The following is an 18,103-nucleotide window of genomic DNA, read 5'->3' as shown; positions in this document are numbered from 1 at the left end:
TTGAAAGGTTATAAAAAATACATCTATAAAAAAATTATCACAGTTGTTCCCAACTTGTCAGAATGGAAGACTTGCTTCTGTTTCTTTCATCTCAATTCTCAAATTATATTACGCAGCTGAAAACTAAAATCTAAACCCAAAAGACTAAATTAAAAAAACAATCTAAAGCTTAATAGAGCACCTTTCTCAAGAGGAAAGAAAAAAATCCACTCTCTCCACTGCTCCCTCAAATCTCCATTTTACAAAGAGGTCATAAATCAGGATACCTAACACAGTATTCTTTTTTTAATAATTATAATCTGAATGCCTTTCAGGGGAGTAAGGCTTTTCAAATGACAAAGTCCCCCCAACTCCTTATTGTCTTATACCCACCTTCTGTAAAATCTTTTAAAATAGGCAGATATTGATACGGACAATATTAATAGAATATGATTCAATGGAAACTAGGCTAACTTTTTGGAGATCACGTACATAAGAACCCATTTGTGACAGAGAATAAGTAAAAGTTACAATTCATTGTTTTGTGAAGAAGGGTTCTGGTTGGCTTTGGCCTGATCAACCTTCCTTTACCAAGAAGTTTCTCGATAAGCTTCTCCAAAAACATTTTTATAAATTAAAATAATTTAGCTTCTTTCTAGAAGAGTGACTCATGGTTGTATCTCCAGAGCCTCGAATACACAGGTATGAAAGGGAACACTGATCTGCAGTGTATATTCAGAGTGCAAACAAACAGCCTGGTGAAACGCCACCTTTTTGGTCTTGGGTTCTTCATCCAACATGGCTAACGTTCTGGCAAACTCTTCATCTTCATGTAGTTGTCTCTCCAGCTGTAAAAAGTACCAACAGAGTAAGTTGCTTTCTTTCTTTCTGTAAATGAAAGTTTTTAAATGTTTGAGTCATGATACTTAGAAGAAACTGGAAAAAACATTTTCCAGAAAGTATGACATTCTTCTACTTAATATTAATAGTTCAGTATCACAGGTTTGCTTCATTAAGCCAAATTAGATTTCAGAACATTTATTTCTAATTTTACGGGTGCAATAGACAAACAACATATTTTTTTTTTAATTTATTTATTTATTTGAGAGAGCGAGAATGAGAGAGAGAGAGTACATGAGAGGGGGGAGGGTTAGAGGGAGAAGCAGGCTCCTCGCCGAGCAGGGAGCCCGATGCGGGACTCGATCCAGGGACTCCAGGATCATGACCTGAGCCGAAGGCAGTCGCTTAACCAACTGAGCCACCCAGGCGCCCCAAACTGAATGTATTTTAAAGTCACATTTCTCACTTATAAAGTTCAAATTCTTAACGGTTCCAATACAACATTTATGGATCTCTTATTTCTATTTATTTTGAACTCTACAAAGAGCTCTGAAAAGAATCTCACCCTAACAGAAAAACAGTCTGAAGGGCACAAAAAAAGTAAATCTAAGAAATCAAGAAAACTATATATTTTCTTTGCACACAATAATATATATACAAATGTAAATATCACTTACAATCATCAAACTCTAATTTTCAATTACTAATTCAAATGTATCTGTTCTGACTGTTCTGAAAACTTAAGTCATCATATCAGAAGTTTTCCTAACATGCTAATATAACACACAGATATTCTAATTACTTTGTTGTTATTTCTAGTGTTTTCATTTGCAGCAAAATGGGAGCTTTTCCAGGAAAGAATGTGTAGCAGTGGAATATATTTCTCATTTACAAACTAACTGGTGTTATGCCCCTGATAAAATGGCTTAAAGTAACATCAAACAAAAGCCTCCTTATATTATTCAAACAAAGGAAAGAACCTCCAAATCCATCCAGTCCAAAAGAAAAGGCTTGGAAATTGGCATATACCTGATGAGAACACAGTAACCAAGCCTTTTCTTGTTTCTTCTAAAATGAACTCGAGCTACACCGAACCATAAGCAAGCTAGACAGATGCACATCAATACATTCTCTGTTGCCTTATACTTACCATAACTGAACTACACATCTAATGCTAAAAACAATATGAAAGATCTTCATCATCGAAAGGTCCTTCAAACTCTAAACCTCCAATTGCCCTGCAAGGATTTCTGGTTGAACTCTACACCATTTTCCCCAAATTTCACACTGTGTAGTACACTTCTAGTAAAAAAGGATCTTTTCCCCAAACTTCACACTATGTAGTATACTTCTAGTAAAAAAGGATCTGAGAAGCCAGAACAGAAGAAATGTAAATACTCTCATCAGAAATTCATTATTGGTAATTATGACATTATAGTTTATGTAATTCAGTGTAATCAAATAAGATGGAAAAGATTTTGAAAACACAAAATACAAACTGCTAAAGTAATAAAATGTGATCAGATATATTTCAGAAAACTGGAATACTTTTCTCTCACAATATTTAGTAAGAGCCTTTTCTATGCAAAGGACTAAAATAAGCACTGATGACACAAAGGCTGAGTGAAACAAACAGCCTGGGTGGGTGGAGCTTAGAGCCTACATATAGGGAGACTCATAAATAGCAATTACAATAAATGTTTAAAAAACAGGGTACACAAAAGATTGGGATCATTCCCTGCCTATTTTCAGACCACAATGCTTTGAAACTAGAACTCAATCACAAGAGGAAAGTCGGAGAGAACTCAAATACATGGAGGCTAAAGAGTATCCTACTAAAGAACGAATGGGTCAACCAGGAAATTAAAGAAGAATTAAAAAAATTCACGGAAACAAATGAAAATGAAAACACAACTGTTCAAAATCTTTGGGATGCAGCAAAGGCAGTCCTAAGAGGAAAGTATATAGCAATACAAGCCTTTCTCAAGAAACAAGAAAGGTCTCAAGTACACAACCTAACCCTACACCTAAAGGAGCTGGAGAAAGAACAGCAAATAAAGCCTAAACCCAGCAGGAGAAGAGAAATCATAAAGATCAGAGCAGAAATCAATGAAATAGAAACTAAAAGAACAGTAGAACAGATCAACGAAACTAGGAGCTGGTTCTCTGAAAGAATTAACAAGATTGATAAACCCCTGGCCAGACTTATCAAAAAGAAAAGAGAAATGACCCAAATCAACAAAATCATGAATGAAAGAGGAGAAATCACAACCAACACCAAAGAAATACAAACAATTATAAGAACATATTATGAGCAACTCTATGCCAGCAAATTAGATAACCTGGAAGAAATGGATGCCTTCCTAGAGGTGTATCAACTACCAAAACTGAACCAGGAAGAAATAGAAAACCTGAACAGACCTATAACCACTAAGGAAATTGAAGCAGTCATCAAAAATCTCCCAAAAAACAAAAGCCCAGGGCCAGATGGCTTCCCAGGGGAATTCTACCAAACATTTCAAGAAGAATTAATACCTATTCTTCTGAAACTGTTCCAAAAAATAGAAATGGAAGGAAAACTTCCAAACTCATTTTATGAGGCCAGCATTACCTTGATCCCAAAACCAGACAAAGACCCCATCAAAAAGGAGAATTACAGACCAATATCCCTGATGAACAAGGATGCAAAAATTCTCACCAAAATACTAGCCAATAGGATCCAACAGTACATTAAAAGGATTATTCACCACGACCAAGTGGGACTTATCCCTGGGCTGCAAGGTTGGTTCAACATCCGCAAATCAATCAACATGATACATTAACAAAAGAAAGAACAAGAACCATATGATCCTCTCAATAGATGCAGAAAAAGCATTTGACAAAGTACAGCATCCTTTCTTGATCAAAACTCTTCAGAGTATAGGCATAGAGGGTACACACCTCAATATCATAAAAGCCATCTATGAAAAACCTACAGCGAATATCATTCTCAATGGGGAAAAATTGAGAGCTTTCCCCCTAAGGTCAGGAACGTGGCAGGGATGTCCACTATCACCACTGCTATTCAACATAGTATTAGAAGTCCTAGCCACAGTAATCAGACAACAAAAAGAAATCAAAGGCATCCAAATCGGCAAAGAAGAAGTCAAACTCTCACTCTTTGCAGATGATATGATACTTTATGTGGAAAACCCCAAAGACTCCACCCCAAAACTGCTAGAACTCATACAGGAATTCAGTCAAGTGGCAGGATATAAAATCAATGCACAGAAGTCAGTGGCATTCCTATACACCAACAACAAGACAGAAGAAAGAGAAATTAAGGAGTCGATCCCATTTACAATTGCACCCAAAACCATAAGATACCTAGGAATAAATCTAACCAAAGAGGCAAAGGATCTGTACTCAGAAAACTATAAAATACTCATGAAAGAAACTGAGGAAGACACAAAGAAATGGAAAAACGTTCCATGCTCATGGATTGGAAGAACAAATATTGTGAAGATGTCAATGCTACCTAGAGCAATCTACACATTCAGTGCAATCCCTATCCAAATACCATCCACTTTTTTCAAAGAAATGGAACAAATAATCCTAAAATTTGTATGGAACCAGAAAAGACCCCGAATAGCCAGAGGAATGTTGAAAAAGAAAAGCAAAGTTGGCGGCATCACAATTCTGGACTTCCAGCTCTATTACAAAGCTGTCATCATCAAGATAGTATGGTACTGGCAAAAAAACAGACACATAGATCAATGGAACAGAACAGAGAGCCCAGAAATGGACCCTCAACTCTATAGTCAACTCATCTTTGACAAAGCAGGGAAAGAATGTCCAATGGAAAAAAGACAGTCTCTTCAACAAATGGTGTTGGGAAAACTGGAGAGCCACATGCAGAAGAATGAAACTGGACCATTTCCTTACACCACACACAAAAATAGACTCCAAATGGTTGAAAGACCTCAATGTGAGACAGGAGTCCATCAAAATCCTAAAAGAGAACACAGGCAGCAACCTCTTCGACCTCAGCCGCAGCAACTTCTTCCTAGAAACATCGCCAAAGGCAAGGGAAGCAAGGGCAAAAATGAACTATTAGGACTTCATCAAGATAAAAAGCTTTTGCACAGCAAAAGAAACAGTCAACAAAACCGAAAGACAACCGACAGAATGGGAGAAGATATTTGCAAATGACATATCAGATAAAGGGCTTATCCAAAATCTATAAAGAACTTATCAAACTCAACACCCAAAGAACAAAGAATCCAATCAAGAAATGGGCAGAAGACATGAACAGACATTTGTCCAAAGAAGACATCCAAATGGCCAAAAGACACATGAAAAAGTGCTCAACACTGCTCAGCATCAGGGAAATCCAAATCAAAACCTCAATGAGATACCACCTCACACCAGTCAGAATGGCTAAAATTAACAAGTCAGGAAATGACAGATGTTGGCGGGGACGCAGAGAAAGGGGAACCCTCCTACACTGTTGGTGGGAATGCAAGCTGGTGCAGCCACTCTGGAAAACAGTATGGAGGTTCCTCAAAAAGTTGAAAATAGAACTACCATACGACCCAGCAATTGCACTACTGGGTATTTACCCCAAAGATACAAAAGTAGGGATCTGAAGGGGTATGTGCACCCCGATGTTTATAGCAGCAATGTCCACAAGAGCCAAACTGTGGAAAGAGCCAAGATGTCCATCGACAGATGAATGGATAAAGAAGATGTGGTATATATATACAATGGAATATTATGCAGCCATCAAAAGGAATGAGATCTTGCCATTTGCAACGACGTGGATGGAACTGGAGGGTATTATGCTGAGCGAAATAAGTCAATCAGAGAAAGACATGTATCATATGACCTCATTGATACGAGGAATTCTTAATCTCAGGAAACAAACTGAGGCTTGCTGGAGTGGGGGGTGGGGTGGGAGGGATGGGCTGACTGGGTGATAGACACTGGGGAGGGTATGTGCTCTGGTAAGCGCTGTGAATTGTGCAAGACTGTTGAATCTCAGATCTGTACCTATGAAACAAATAATGCAATATATGTTAAGAAAAAAAAAAAAGAAGATAGCAGGAGGGGAAGAATGAAGGGGGGAAATCGGAGGGGTAGACGAACCATGAGAGACGATGGACTCTGAAAAACAAACTGAGGGTTCTGGAAGGGGGGGTGGGAGGATGGGTTAGCCTGGTGATGGGTATTAAAGAGGGCATGTTCTGCATGGAGCACTGGGTGTTATGCACAAACAATGAATCATGGAACACTTCATCTAAAACTAATGATGTAATGTATGGGGATTAACATAACAATTAAAAAATTAAAAAAAAATAAGTAGATAATTCAGATAGAGAGGTAACCTAGAGAGATAAGCCCTTCATAAACTAAAACCCAGCTTCAAATCAACAATCTCTAATTAAAACAAGGTTATCTTAGTTTGCTGATGCATCCAGCTGTGCTGTCAGAAGCAAAAACAAATCTCCTGATGAAATATAACAACATCTAGAGCCTCCAATTCTCTCTACAAATTTGTTATGTACAATGTCCAGAAATCAATCAGAAATAACAGGTACGTAAGGAGCAAAATGACTTGAAGGAAACCAAAACACACAGACAATATAAGCAGACCATCATGGAGTTCTAAGACACAGACTTTTAAATAATTTTACTTAATAAAGGAAAGCAAAGACAACACTGAGAACTTTTATTTTAATTAAAAAATATAAATTTTGCGCACTGTGCATTTTTCTGATGAAAGGATCTCTAGCTTTTCAGGCTACTGCTCAGTGAAAGTGTTCAAAGAAGTCAAGCAACATAAATGCTGAAATACAAGTTTTATGCAAATGTAGACTTATAACAATTACTTGCTGCTTCTTTCTAGTCTGTTTTTCCAGCTGATTCTTTTCGAGTGTATGGGATGCACAGCATGCAAAATTTTGCACACAGTTTCACGGAGATGCCACCCCCCCCCTCAAACTCCTCTATGGACTTTTAAAGGTCCTTGAAACCACCCTGAATGACTCCAAATAAAGACAATTGAATTATTAAAAATAATAATAATAAATAAAAAATAAAAAACAGGGTACAACACAGTATGTAGGAGGGGTTTCTAATATAGTTTAGAAAGTATGAGATAGTGACACTTAAAGCTAATAAACAGGAAGGGGATTCAGGCATCAGGTATCAAGGTCTGGAGCCTCTGACAGAGACGAACACTCCTCCTTGAAACATTTTTCATTTGGCTTCCAGAAAATACCAAGCTTTCCTCATTTTCCTACTTCACTAGTCACTTTCTTAAATCTCCTTCGTTGGATCATATTCTTCTTCCTGACCTCTACATGTTAATAGTACCCTACAGTTCAATTCTGAGACTTCTTTTCTGTTTACATACTCTCTCCGTGATCTCATCCAGTTACACTGGTTTCAAGTACCATTCAAATGCTAATGATCCCCAAATACACATCTTCAGTTTAGACCTCCCCCCACTCCGCACCCTCCCCCTTGCACCCAGCTCCAGATTCCTCTATCCAAACACCTACTCTGCATCTCCATTTAGAAACCTATTAGACATCTCAAACTTAACTCGTCCAAAACAGAATTCTCTTCTTTGTACCAGTGTTCATTTTAATAAATGATATCACCATTCATCCAGTTGCTCAAGCCAAAAACCACGGAGTCATCTTTGCATCTTCTCGTTCCCTCCCACCTTACACACAATCTGTCAGCAGCAACTGGAAGGCTGCACCTTCAAAGCACATACAGATCACGACTGCTTCGCACTATCCCTTCCATTATCACCCAGGTACAAGCCAACATCTTCTCTCACCTACCCAACCGTAGCAGTCTCCAAACTAATCTGCTTTTGATTTTGCCCCACCCATGGTTTATTAGCCTCCCAGCAGCCAGAATAATTTTCTTTTAAGATCCATCAAATCATGTCACTTCTGTAGTCAACCATTCCAATGGCTGCTCATCTCACAGAGACTAAAATCCAAAATCCTTACCATTCCAAGTACTTTTGGTAGGTTCCAAAGACTTGTCAAGACTTACAGGATTTCCAAATTCACTTGCTTTTCGGTTTAGAGGAAATCTTCCTCCAGGTAGTCAGCCCCATGGCTCACCATTATCATTTCATTTTGTTCCCCAGTGTCACTTCATCAGTGGGGACTTTCTAACCCCTCTATTTAAAATAGAACACTCATAACCCCACTAATCACCCCCAAAATTATCTATCCCTTTACTTGTCTTCATAGCAGTTATACTGACCTGACATATTTTTTAACTGCAGTATCCTTAACACCTAGCTAGAACTGTGCCACGCACTCAGGGCTCAGTATTTGTTGAATGAACATAACAGGTTTACCTCTCAAGAGAGCACGCTGAACTGGGACAGATTTAGGGATCATCAGCATATACACAGAACTTACAGCCACATGAGTGGACTGAAATTGCCCATAGTGAAAAGAAAATGGATATGACCAAATTAAATTATTTTAACTATACTAAAGAAGGCTTCCATTCAAAGAAATCTAATAATAAATCTTTAAATAATTACTCCCTGCTCTGATCACTTATCTTTTACATAAATTTAGATTTTTATATATTAGATTTTAACTTATTTTACACACTTTTTTAAAATTTTATTTTATTGTTATGTTAGTCACCATACATTACATCATTAGTTTTTGATGTAGTGTCCCCACACAACTCTTATAATGACAGTCATTCCAAAATTAAACTAGAACATCCTGATTGTTTGCCTGAGTAGACTTTTTTTTTTTAAGATTTTTATTTATTTGACAGAGAGAGAAACAGCGAGAGAGGGAACACAAGCAGGGGGAGTGGGAGAGGGAGAAGCAGGCCTCCCGTAGAGCAGGGAGCCTGATGCGGGGCTCGATCCCAGGACCCCGGGATCATGACCTGAGCCGAACGCAGACGCTTAATGACGGAGCCACCCAGGCACCCCTGCCTGAGTAGACTAAATAGCAAGGCACAACATCAAATTGTTAATGATACTTAAACAAAATGCCAGTACCTCTGCATCCTCATCAAGTTGCAACTGCTTGGCGATGACTTCATCATTTAATCTGGAATCATCTGCATTTTGTGAAGGCTGTATTTCAAAGAAAATCAAGCAAGATCAGCATAAACCTTAAGTTAAAAATCAGGTGCTTTTTCTTGACTGCAGCTAACTAAATACACCAATGAGAGATAAGTTTATGCTATAAAATAGTCTCAGCGCACACCAGCCGGAAGTTATGTTCACAGCTACTCCCTGACCATATCCAATTTCCTAATGAACAAATATCCTACAAACAGATGGTTCTCACTTTAATCTATTGAAATGTTCAAAAGAAGTACACCCAAAAGACCTGTAGACCAACATCTTGGCTTCAGAAATAGTCCAGAACATTGGCAAACCAGTATGTGTGAATGGTTACATTTGTCCTATGGAGGCACTAATGAAATCAACAAACATACACCATTGGGCAGGTTTCCGATTACTAACTGGATGAGATCATGGGGAGAGTATGTAAACAGAAAAGAAGTCTCAGTCTTTTATACTTTCACTATAATTTATCTGTATTTGTTTCCTAAATGCCCAGAAAATAGTAAGTCCAACATCAGCCAAAGTAAAAGGGTCAAAAGTATAACAGGTAAGCCCGATTTATAAGTTATATACTTATGACCTCATTTGGGAACAAGCTTACTGTCCAATTCAGTCTGGCTGAGGTCAATGGTAAAGTGAGTTTGTATTCTGAGTATTTAAATTCTAAGAATTGTAATTTATCCTTATGATTTAAATTATCTTTTCCCACTTCCAAATACAAAAAAAAATTAAATGTGCAGGGGTGCCTGGGCAGCTCAGTCGGTTAAGCGTCTGCCTTTGGCTCAGGTCATGATCCTAGGGTCCTAGGATCCAGCCCCATATCAGGCTCCCTGCTCAGCGGGGAGTCTGCTTCTCCCTCTCCCTCTGCTTGCTGCTCCCCCTGATTGTGCTGTCAAATAAATAAATAAAATCTTAAAAAGAATATTACATGTGCAATATTTTAACTTCCTCATCCTCTAAAATGATGGCAATATGTTTTATCCATAATCACAGGAAAATTATTTTCGTTAATAAAATATGTTGACCTATTTTTAACATCCAAATTTCTCTTATTAATGTAACAGTGAATGGGTACAAATCATGAACATTCTTGCTTGCATGTAGAACACTCACCTCTTTTCTTTTGCTTGCTACCATCTTCTTATCTGATCTTTGGACACTTCCAGTTCCAAAATAATCAAGCACTGACGTGGGGGTAAGTTTTATTGGTGATAAAGGTTTATTCTTGGTCTTAGTGTTTTCTTCAATCTTTTTCATGTTTGCTGCTCCAAGATAACTATTTGCAGATCCTCCATTCTCTTTTGATTTAGAGGCTGCCTTCTTACACATGAAGTCATCTTCTTCATCTTAAATGGAATATAACCAAATACTATGATAAAACATCGATTCTAATTATATAAAGCAACCACTTCCACCAGCTTTATAAAAGGCATACCAGAGCTACAGAATGATTTCTTTTCTTCCTATCTCCTGAATTCAACTCATCCTCACATTCACCAATACCACAGATGTAATAAACAATTTCTGCCAATTAGCACCCAGAGTACACAAGTCTGTCTATTTACTCATGTATTTGACAAATATTTACAGAGCACCCACCGACACTGAGGACATAGCAGTGAATAAAAAAGACAAAATCCCTGACCTCGTGAAGCTTGGAGTCCAGAAGAGGAAACAGATACAGAAGTAAACAAATATATGCTGTCAAGTTGTAACTGCTATAAAGAAAAAGTAAAACAGGAAGAACGAAGTAAAGAGCAATGAGGGCTGCTCTTTCAGTTTCGGTCATCAGGGAAAGTCTCTTTGATAAGCAATAAGGATACCTCAGGCAATGAAAACTGCAAGTGCAGAAGCCTTCCTGTGAGTGCGCTTGGAGGTCATTGTGACTGCAGCACAAGGAAGGGGCTACAGCACTAGAGTTAAGGTGACAGAGGAAGGGGCCAAATCATGGGGAACTTTCTAGGTCATGGAAAGAATGTTAGGTTCTATTTTAGAATGGGAATCACTGAAAAATTTTTAACAGAGTAGGAAGTGATCCAACTTAGGTCCTGTCCTTCGGAGAACACACTGTCAAGGGGTAAAAGCGAATGCAGGAAGACCATGTTGAAAGATACTGCTGTTCTAGAAGAAATGCTGACGCCTTGGACTAGGTGGTATTTGCAGAGGCGGCAAGAAGTTGTCAGAGTCTAGCTATATATGAAGGTGGACTGTCTAGCAATATCTACCCCTTCGTTTAAGACTTTAAGCATTTGTTTGGTTACATTTGAGCTTTCTAAAAATTTCCCATTAAACATCTGGTTTTAAAAGTCTTTCGAAGCTTTCTAGTCTTTTTTTTTTTTTTTTAAGATTTTATTTATTTGACAGAGAGAGACAGCGAGAGAGGGAACACAAGCAGTGGGAGTGGGAGAGGGAGAAGCAGGCCTCCCGCCGAGCAGGGAGCCCGATGCGGGGCTCGATCCCAGGACCTGGAATCATGACCTGAGCCGAAGGCAGCCACTTAACGACTGAGCCACCCAGGCGCCCCGCTTTCTAGTCTTTCTAATGCTTAGATACAACAATGTACCTCAAAAGGGCCTAACTATACTTTTTTTGTTGTTTGGTTCAGTGATTCACAAGATAAAAAGCTGTGTTGGCCTAATAACAAAAGAAATCCAATAAAAGGAAAAATCTAAAAGGCAATTGTGAAGACTAGGTCACTGGGGATGGAGAGGGGCGCTTCATAAATCTGGTGGTCACTTCCTCTCAAGTACTCCCTCATTCGGCCAAAAGCATTTGCCAGGCACTGTGCTATTCCTATGTGGTTGTCATCTCAAAGAGGAAAGTACCTAAGATATGTAAAAATCAAAAAGGATTTAGTCTTACTTTCTAATTATTATGTTAAAATGAAACTATAAACTTTACAAAGCATAACGCTTACAGGTTTCCGATTACTAAACACAAAAAGTAATCCATCACTTACAGCAAATTCACTACAAATGAATTGTTCACTACAAATTCCCAAAGAATTTACACCTGATACTACCCTCCAAGGGCCTGCAATAATCATGGATAAGTTTATAAGATGGCTCCATACTCCTTGCCACCAACAACTGAACCAGGAGTGGGCACTTGATCAAGATGGGGGCCAATCTTACCCTTGATCAGTTTGCTGAACTAATAAACTAAGGTACTAAAAATTCATTCCTGCATTCAGTGAGATATGATAGTGAGATATGACAGTGGCCTAACAAATTCCATTTTGCTTATATTAAGCTAGGTTTTTTACAGTAAGCAGGTTTTAACCTGTAACCAAAAGATTTTAATTAAAGCATACTGTCTTATTTATCTTTTTTTTTTAAAGATTTATTTATTTCTTTGAGAGAGTGAGAATGAGAGAGAGTACATGAGAGGGGGGAGGGTCAGAGGGAGAAGCAGGCTCCTCGCTGAGCAGGGAGCCCGATGCGGGACTCGATCCCGGGACTCCAGGATCATGACCTGAGCTGAAGGCAGTCACTTAACCAACTGAGCCACCCAGGCGCCCTTGTCTTATTTATCTTCAACTATAGTCAATCTACCTTCAAGCTTAAAATAAAAATTCATTCATAAATCTTCCTAAGCACATCCACGGCTAGATATACTTACCAGATTTCAGTTTAACCACTGTTAACAAGAGTCAGCCAGCAGACTAGGTTCAGTCACTCATATATCTGTTCTCCCTACCTGACAATCAGTCCTTCTCTGTCTCTGCCAGATATGGGGAAAAGTGTCTGGTTTTGCAAAGGAGAAGTGACATGATCACCATCCCACCTAAGTATAACAGCCAGGAAAATCACCCTTAATAATCCTAATAACCATTAAGAATATAATCTGAAACTCTTTTCCTTTTCTGTAAGATAACAAAATAATGAACTGCTATATACAGAAGCCCAAATAATATTTTTAATTTATGGCTGGTTTATTTTATTTTTTTTTAATGCCTTTTTTTTTTTTTAAGATTTTATTTATTTATTTGAGAGAGAGAGAATGAGAGACAGAGAGCATGAGAGGAAGGAGGGTCAGAGGGAGAAGCAGACTCCCCGCCGAGCAGGGAGCCCGATGCGGGACTCGATCCCGGGACCCCAGGATCATGACCTGAGCCGAAGGCAGTTGCTTAACCAACTGAGCCACCCAGGCGCCCCTATGGCTGGTTTATTTTAAACCCCTAGACTCAGTTAAGCTGTAGACTCAGTTAACCAAACCAGTAGCACTCACCAACAAACTATTCTACTTTGCAGTCAAAAAAATTATGCAAAGTACCCTTAAAAGAAGATTCAAAACAAGACCAACACTGCTGATATCCTGGCTTTAATTAAAAACAAAACAAAACAAACACAAAACCGGAACCTGCTAAGTATAGACAATCAATACTTCTCCTTAGGCAGTAAGTGCAAAATTAAAAACACATCCCAGTGTATATAAGATAAGGCTTCTAATCTTATCTGAGAGCTTATTAAATTTCACAATTTTCACGTGGTTTAAGTTCAACAACTCTATTTCTGGGCAGGAGGGATTACCTTAACGACAAAAGAACAAAATTACATTGTCTCTGCAAAATGACAGTTCTCTACTAGTTTGTCCCCCCACTTTAAAATGCCAAAAGCAGGAACATTCCATTTCCCCTACACCCAGCCATGCTTATCAGCAGTATGACAGAAAACCCCAGAACTAAATGGACCAAGTCAATCACTGTTCTTCTGTTACAGTTCTTCTCTAATTACTAAAGAACTTCCTCATTATCTAAGATATTTTACCTGTCTTCAGAACTTCAGACAAGATCAATCACTGCTTTTTGGTATAGGCTCAGAAAGGGGAACAATGGTACCGGAGATACTTGCAATCTCTAGTTTAACCCTTTCTCCAGCAATCTCGGAAATATTTACAGGTAATAGGCTAACATGAAATTTAGTGAGATCAAAAATTTCTAAGATTATTACATATAAAAGACTGTTGGCAAGGATGTAGGGAAATGGGACCTTCACATACATAACAGGCAATGATAGTAAATTTTTAAAAATCTTCATGGGGGAAGATCTTGCAATATGTATTGAAACCTTACATATGCAATGTAACCCATTTTAACTGGACCCAGCAATTCCACTTCTAAGAATTTAAACAAAACAAAATAAAGGACCAAGCACACAAAGATATATGTACCAAAATGCTTATTACAGCATTTGTTCACTCAAAAGTATAGAGAACAGCCTACAGGAGGACAGGAAAAGATGAAGGGACAATTACGTGACTAATACCGTTTAGGCAAAAAAGAAAGCCTCAATTATGACAGTGGGACCAAACACAGAGGCAAGTGAATAGTGTTTATACAATGAGAAAACAAGTAACCAAATATTTATTGTATGTTCAACCACATAACGGAATTCTATGAAATAGAAAATTGTAATGTATATCCATATTTACTGACATCTTCATATGTTTATTATGTGATAAAAGCAGGTGACTTAACAGAATGTTAATGACACATTTATATCTACCTATATATATTTATAGATATACTTTTAAATTCACATTCAAAGACCTGAGAAGAATCAATAAAATGTTAATAATTTTTATATCTCTGGATAGATTTGGGTGATTTTTCATTTTTCATCTGTATATTACACTTCTCTTTCTTGTTAACCTTGATCTAATATTTTACAACAAACTGACTATCTCCTAGAAACTTTCTGACCCCTTGGCTTTCTGAGACAGAAAAGGCTTGCTTTAGTTTTCTCCTTCCTTTCCACCTTCCTTTGTTTACTTCTTTCATTTTTTTTTTTTTTAGATTTTTTATTTTATTTATTTATTTGAGAGAGAGAGAGAATGAGAGAGAGCACATGAGAGGGAGGAGGGTCAGAGGGAGAAGCAGACCCCCTGCCGAGCAGGGAGCCCGATGCGGGACTCGATCCAGGGACTCCAGGATCATGACCTGAGCCGAAGGCAGTCGCTTAACCAACTGAGCCACCCAGGCGCCCATACTTCTTTCATTATTTATCAGCATCTCTGCTTATTCTGTCACTAGCTTCAGAGAGTTCATGGTATCTTTTTATCTAATTGCTATTAATAATAGTTATTATTATCGAGCATTAAACTACCTGCCAGGGCGCCTGGGTGGCTCAGTTGGTTAAGCGACTGCCCTCGGCTCAGGTCATGATCCTGAAGTCCTGGGATCGAGTCCTGCATCGGGCTCCCTGCTTAGCAGGGAGTCTGCTTCTCCCTCTGACCCTCCTCCCTCTCATGCTCTCTGTCTCTCATTCTCTCTCTCTCAAATAAATAAATAAAATCTTTAAAAAATAAATAAATAAAAAATAAACTACCTGCCAGGTACTCTACCATATTCTTTATAATGCATTATCTTTAGTCAACTAGTTCTCTCTCTTATCCAATGCACGGACTCCATTTTCCACATTCCTGACAAACACAAAGCAATGTCATTCAATGTGATCTCCCTTTTCTTAATGATTAGCACTACTATACTCTTTAGTAAAAGTTCTTCCTTGTATTAAGCCAAAATACTCCCCTGTGAATTCCATCTATTTTCCTTAATCCATCCTTTTTCACATTGACCATTTGAAGACTGACCTCATTTCTTCCTTTGGTCCTCGTCCGTATAAATGCTTAAAACAGTTTCAAGCCATTCACAATTTGGGTTATTGGGAAGATTAGATTTTTTAAAAAGTGCCCAGTATAGGACTTACCCATGTTTTAATAGACATTCAATAAATAATAAAGTAGTAATCTCTAATAAAAACAACATTGAACCAGAATGCCAGAAAATTAAAATTCTAACCTGACTTCAACTTACTATTTTTATTTTTCAAAGATCTTTTTATTTTTAAGTAATCTCTACGCCTAACGCAGGGCTCAAACTCACAACCCCAAGATCAAGAGTCGCACGCACCACCAACTGTGCCAGCCAGGCACTCCTATTTTAATTACCTGGGCTTCACTGTCCTCCTCTGCAAAATGCTGGACCAAATTCTTAAGATTTTCCCTTCTATAATTTTGAGAATCTATGGATAGCCTTATAGATTTTTTAATTATACTCAATATTGGTGAGAATGTGATATTTGTTCTAATAGAAACACTGATTATGAAAACATAAACTAGTATGAATTTCCAGAAAGCAATTTGGCAAAATATACACAGAGCCTTAAAGATGTTCATAACCTTTAGCCCAGTAATTCTTGGAGATAATCAGAAGTACTGACAAATATTTGTATATAAACACATTCATCACACTATTAGGAACATGAAAATGTAAGCAACAGAAATAATCAAAACTGGGGAAGAGCTACATAAATTGTGGTCTAGCCATACAATGGATCCATGCAGTCATTAAAAATTAATCCCATATTTCAAAGCTCAAAAATATTTTGGGAACAGTAAAATTAAGCTGGAAAAAAAAAATACATCACTTTGTTCTTTTAGGTTAGCCTTAACATTATAGGTATAAATGTCACCCCTAAGAGGGGATCTTCTTTTTCATGAGCCTTCTCTCCTAGAGATCTCTTTATAACAGTGGAGTGTAACATCAAAAACTAATGATGAACTGTATGGTGACTAACGTAACACAATAAAAAAATTTTAAAAATTAAAAAACAGTGGAGGGTATTAGAGCCTTTCTCTGAATTTTTGGCTTAGAATACATGAATTTAAACTTAACAATGTCTTCAAGCTATAGATCCAAAGATGTACTATAATCCAAACACAGACATAATTTTTTAAGCATTTTCATAATTTCTGAGTAAAAATGGAATTACACATGAATTTAAAAAAAAATATGAAGTATTCTGCACAAAATTTCAACTATGTTTATACTGTACTGAGCTAAAACTACATACAAGGCCCTTTTTTCTCTGCTAACCACTAAATAAATAGCTCTCCAGGCCCCTTGGAAAGTAGGAGCAATTCGAGTGAAATACAGTTGTGAAAAGAGAAAAAAAAGACTGGCTTGCTTGATTCGACACTTATTTAGTACTCCGTGATTTATGCACTCCCCCATACTTCTTACAGTTATGGGGAAAACTAACACCAAAAAAAGCAAACTCATGATCCTAAGCATAGAGATATTTCTTATAAATACAGAGGATTTCATTAAGGAGAATATAAAAAAATATGGTGTTCTATAAAGTTGCAGACATATCTAAAAGCATTCTGTCATCTTGCCTTAGAAAACCAGAAAACCTGAAGAAAGCAGTGACTTCTGAACTGGCTGTCTTAAAACTCCTTTAGTCCTTCATATTTCAAAGGCTGTATCAATACACTATGGAAAAAGAAGGCAAAAGAAACCAAAGATAATGCAATCAGCTGCTTGCAGAAGACAGTCATTTAACAGGTGTTGGCGTGACCATCCTCATGTAAAACAAGTATTTTACGATCTTACACAATGTGCAGAAATGAAACATTCCAGATAAAGTTATGATTGTTTTTCTTTTTTAACATTTGTTCCTATTTTTTAATGAGCCTATATTTGTTCCTGCACTGTCAGAAGCCAAAGGCAAACTGTGTTCTCTTCTCCCCAGAAACTTATAATACAATAATGATAACTAGATCTAAGTCCAATTTCTTAGAGCTAGTTGAAAATCATGGGCAACTGAACACTCAGAATCTCCCTCCAGGATATCTGTCCCCTTATAAAAACACCATTTATTTTTATTTATATACAACATAACCTCAAATGCGGTAACAATCACCAAGTAAACTAGCATTATCCAACATACAGCAGAGGAATTGCCTGGGAGAGGAGATTGCTTTGCCACTCTCAGTTAGATACATTCATTTATTTAGAAAGGATAACAAATGAAAGAGAAAGAAAATAATGTGCAGGTCCATACAGAAATCTACTTACAAGCCAAAAAGGAAAAAAAATCTAATTATGGAGCTCATCCTGCTGAGAGTTTGGGATTCTGATTTTCTTTCCCTCAGTCTGGAACACATAGAAACCAAATTAATGGAGATCATGCTAGAGAGATCTGGTTACAGAGATTAAAAATAGTTTACTTAGCAACAACTACTCAAAAACTAAAAAGGGAATCTGAGTTTTTAGAGCCTTTTCCTACAAAGTTCCTTTTCATTATGTCCTTGGGTCAAAAACCCAAACTGTCATTTTGGTTTTGGAAGTAGAGAAAGGTTCGTACATATGCCAAGTCTTCA

At 37.5% G+C, this 18,103-nt stretch overlaps 1 protein-coding gene across 5 annotated transcripts in view; it reads right to left on the bottom strand.

The window, feature by feature from the left end:
- The window catches only part of RFC1 (replication factor C subunit 1), an 86,711-nt gene that overhangs the window by 28,559 nt on the left and 40,049 nt on the right, over positions 1-18,103 (bottom strand). For all 5 annotated transcript variants that reach the window (XM_035005124.1, XM_035005122.1, XM_035005123.1 and 2 more), the window contains 3 exons: positions 10,049-10,281; positions 8,861-8,938; positions 750-827 (listed from right to left, as the gene is read on the bottom strand). In XM_035005124.1, the coding sequence (XP_034861015.1) occupies positions 750-827; positions 8,861-8,938; positions 10,049-10,281 (389 nt within the window). The remainder of the gene's footprint in view (positions 1-749; positions 828-8,860; positions 8,939-10,048; positions 10,282-18,103) is intronic.

This window comes from Mirounga leonina, unplaced genomic scaffold, assembly GCF_011800145.1.
Source record: "Mirounga leonina isolate KUSES-001 unplaced genomic scaffold, KU_Mleo_1.0 Mir_129, whole genome shotgun sequence".
NCBI classification, from domain to species: Eukaryota; Metazoa; Chordata; class Mammalia; order Carnivora; family Phocidae; genus Mirounga; species Mirounga leonina.
The sequence above is the reverse complement of the archived record's forward strand: the minus strand, read 5'-3'. Positions and strand labels throughout refer to the sequence as shown.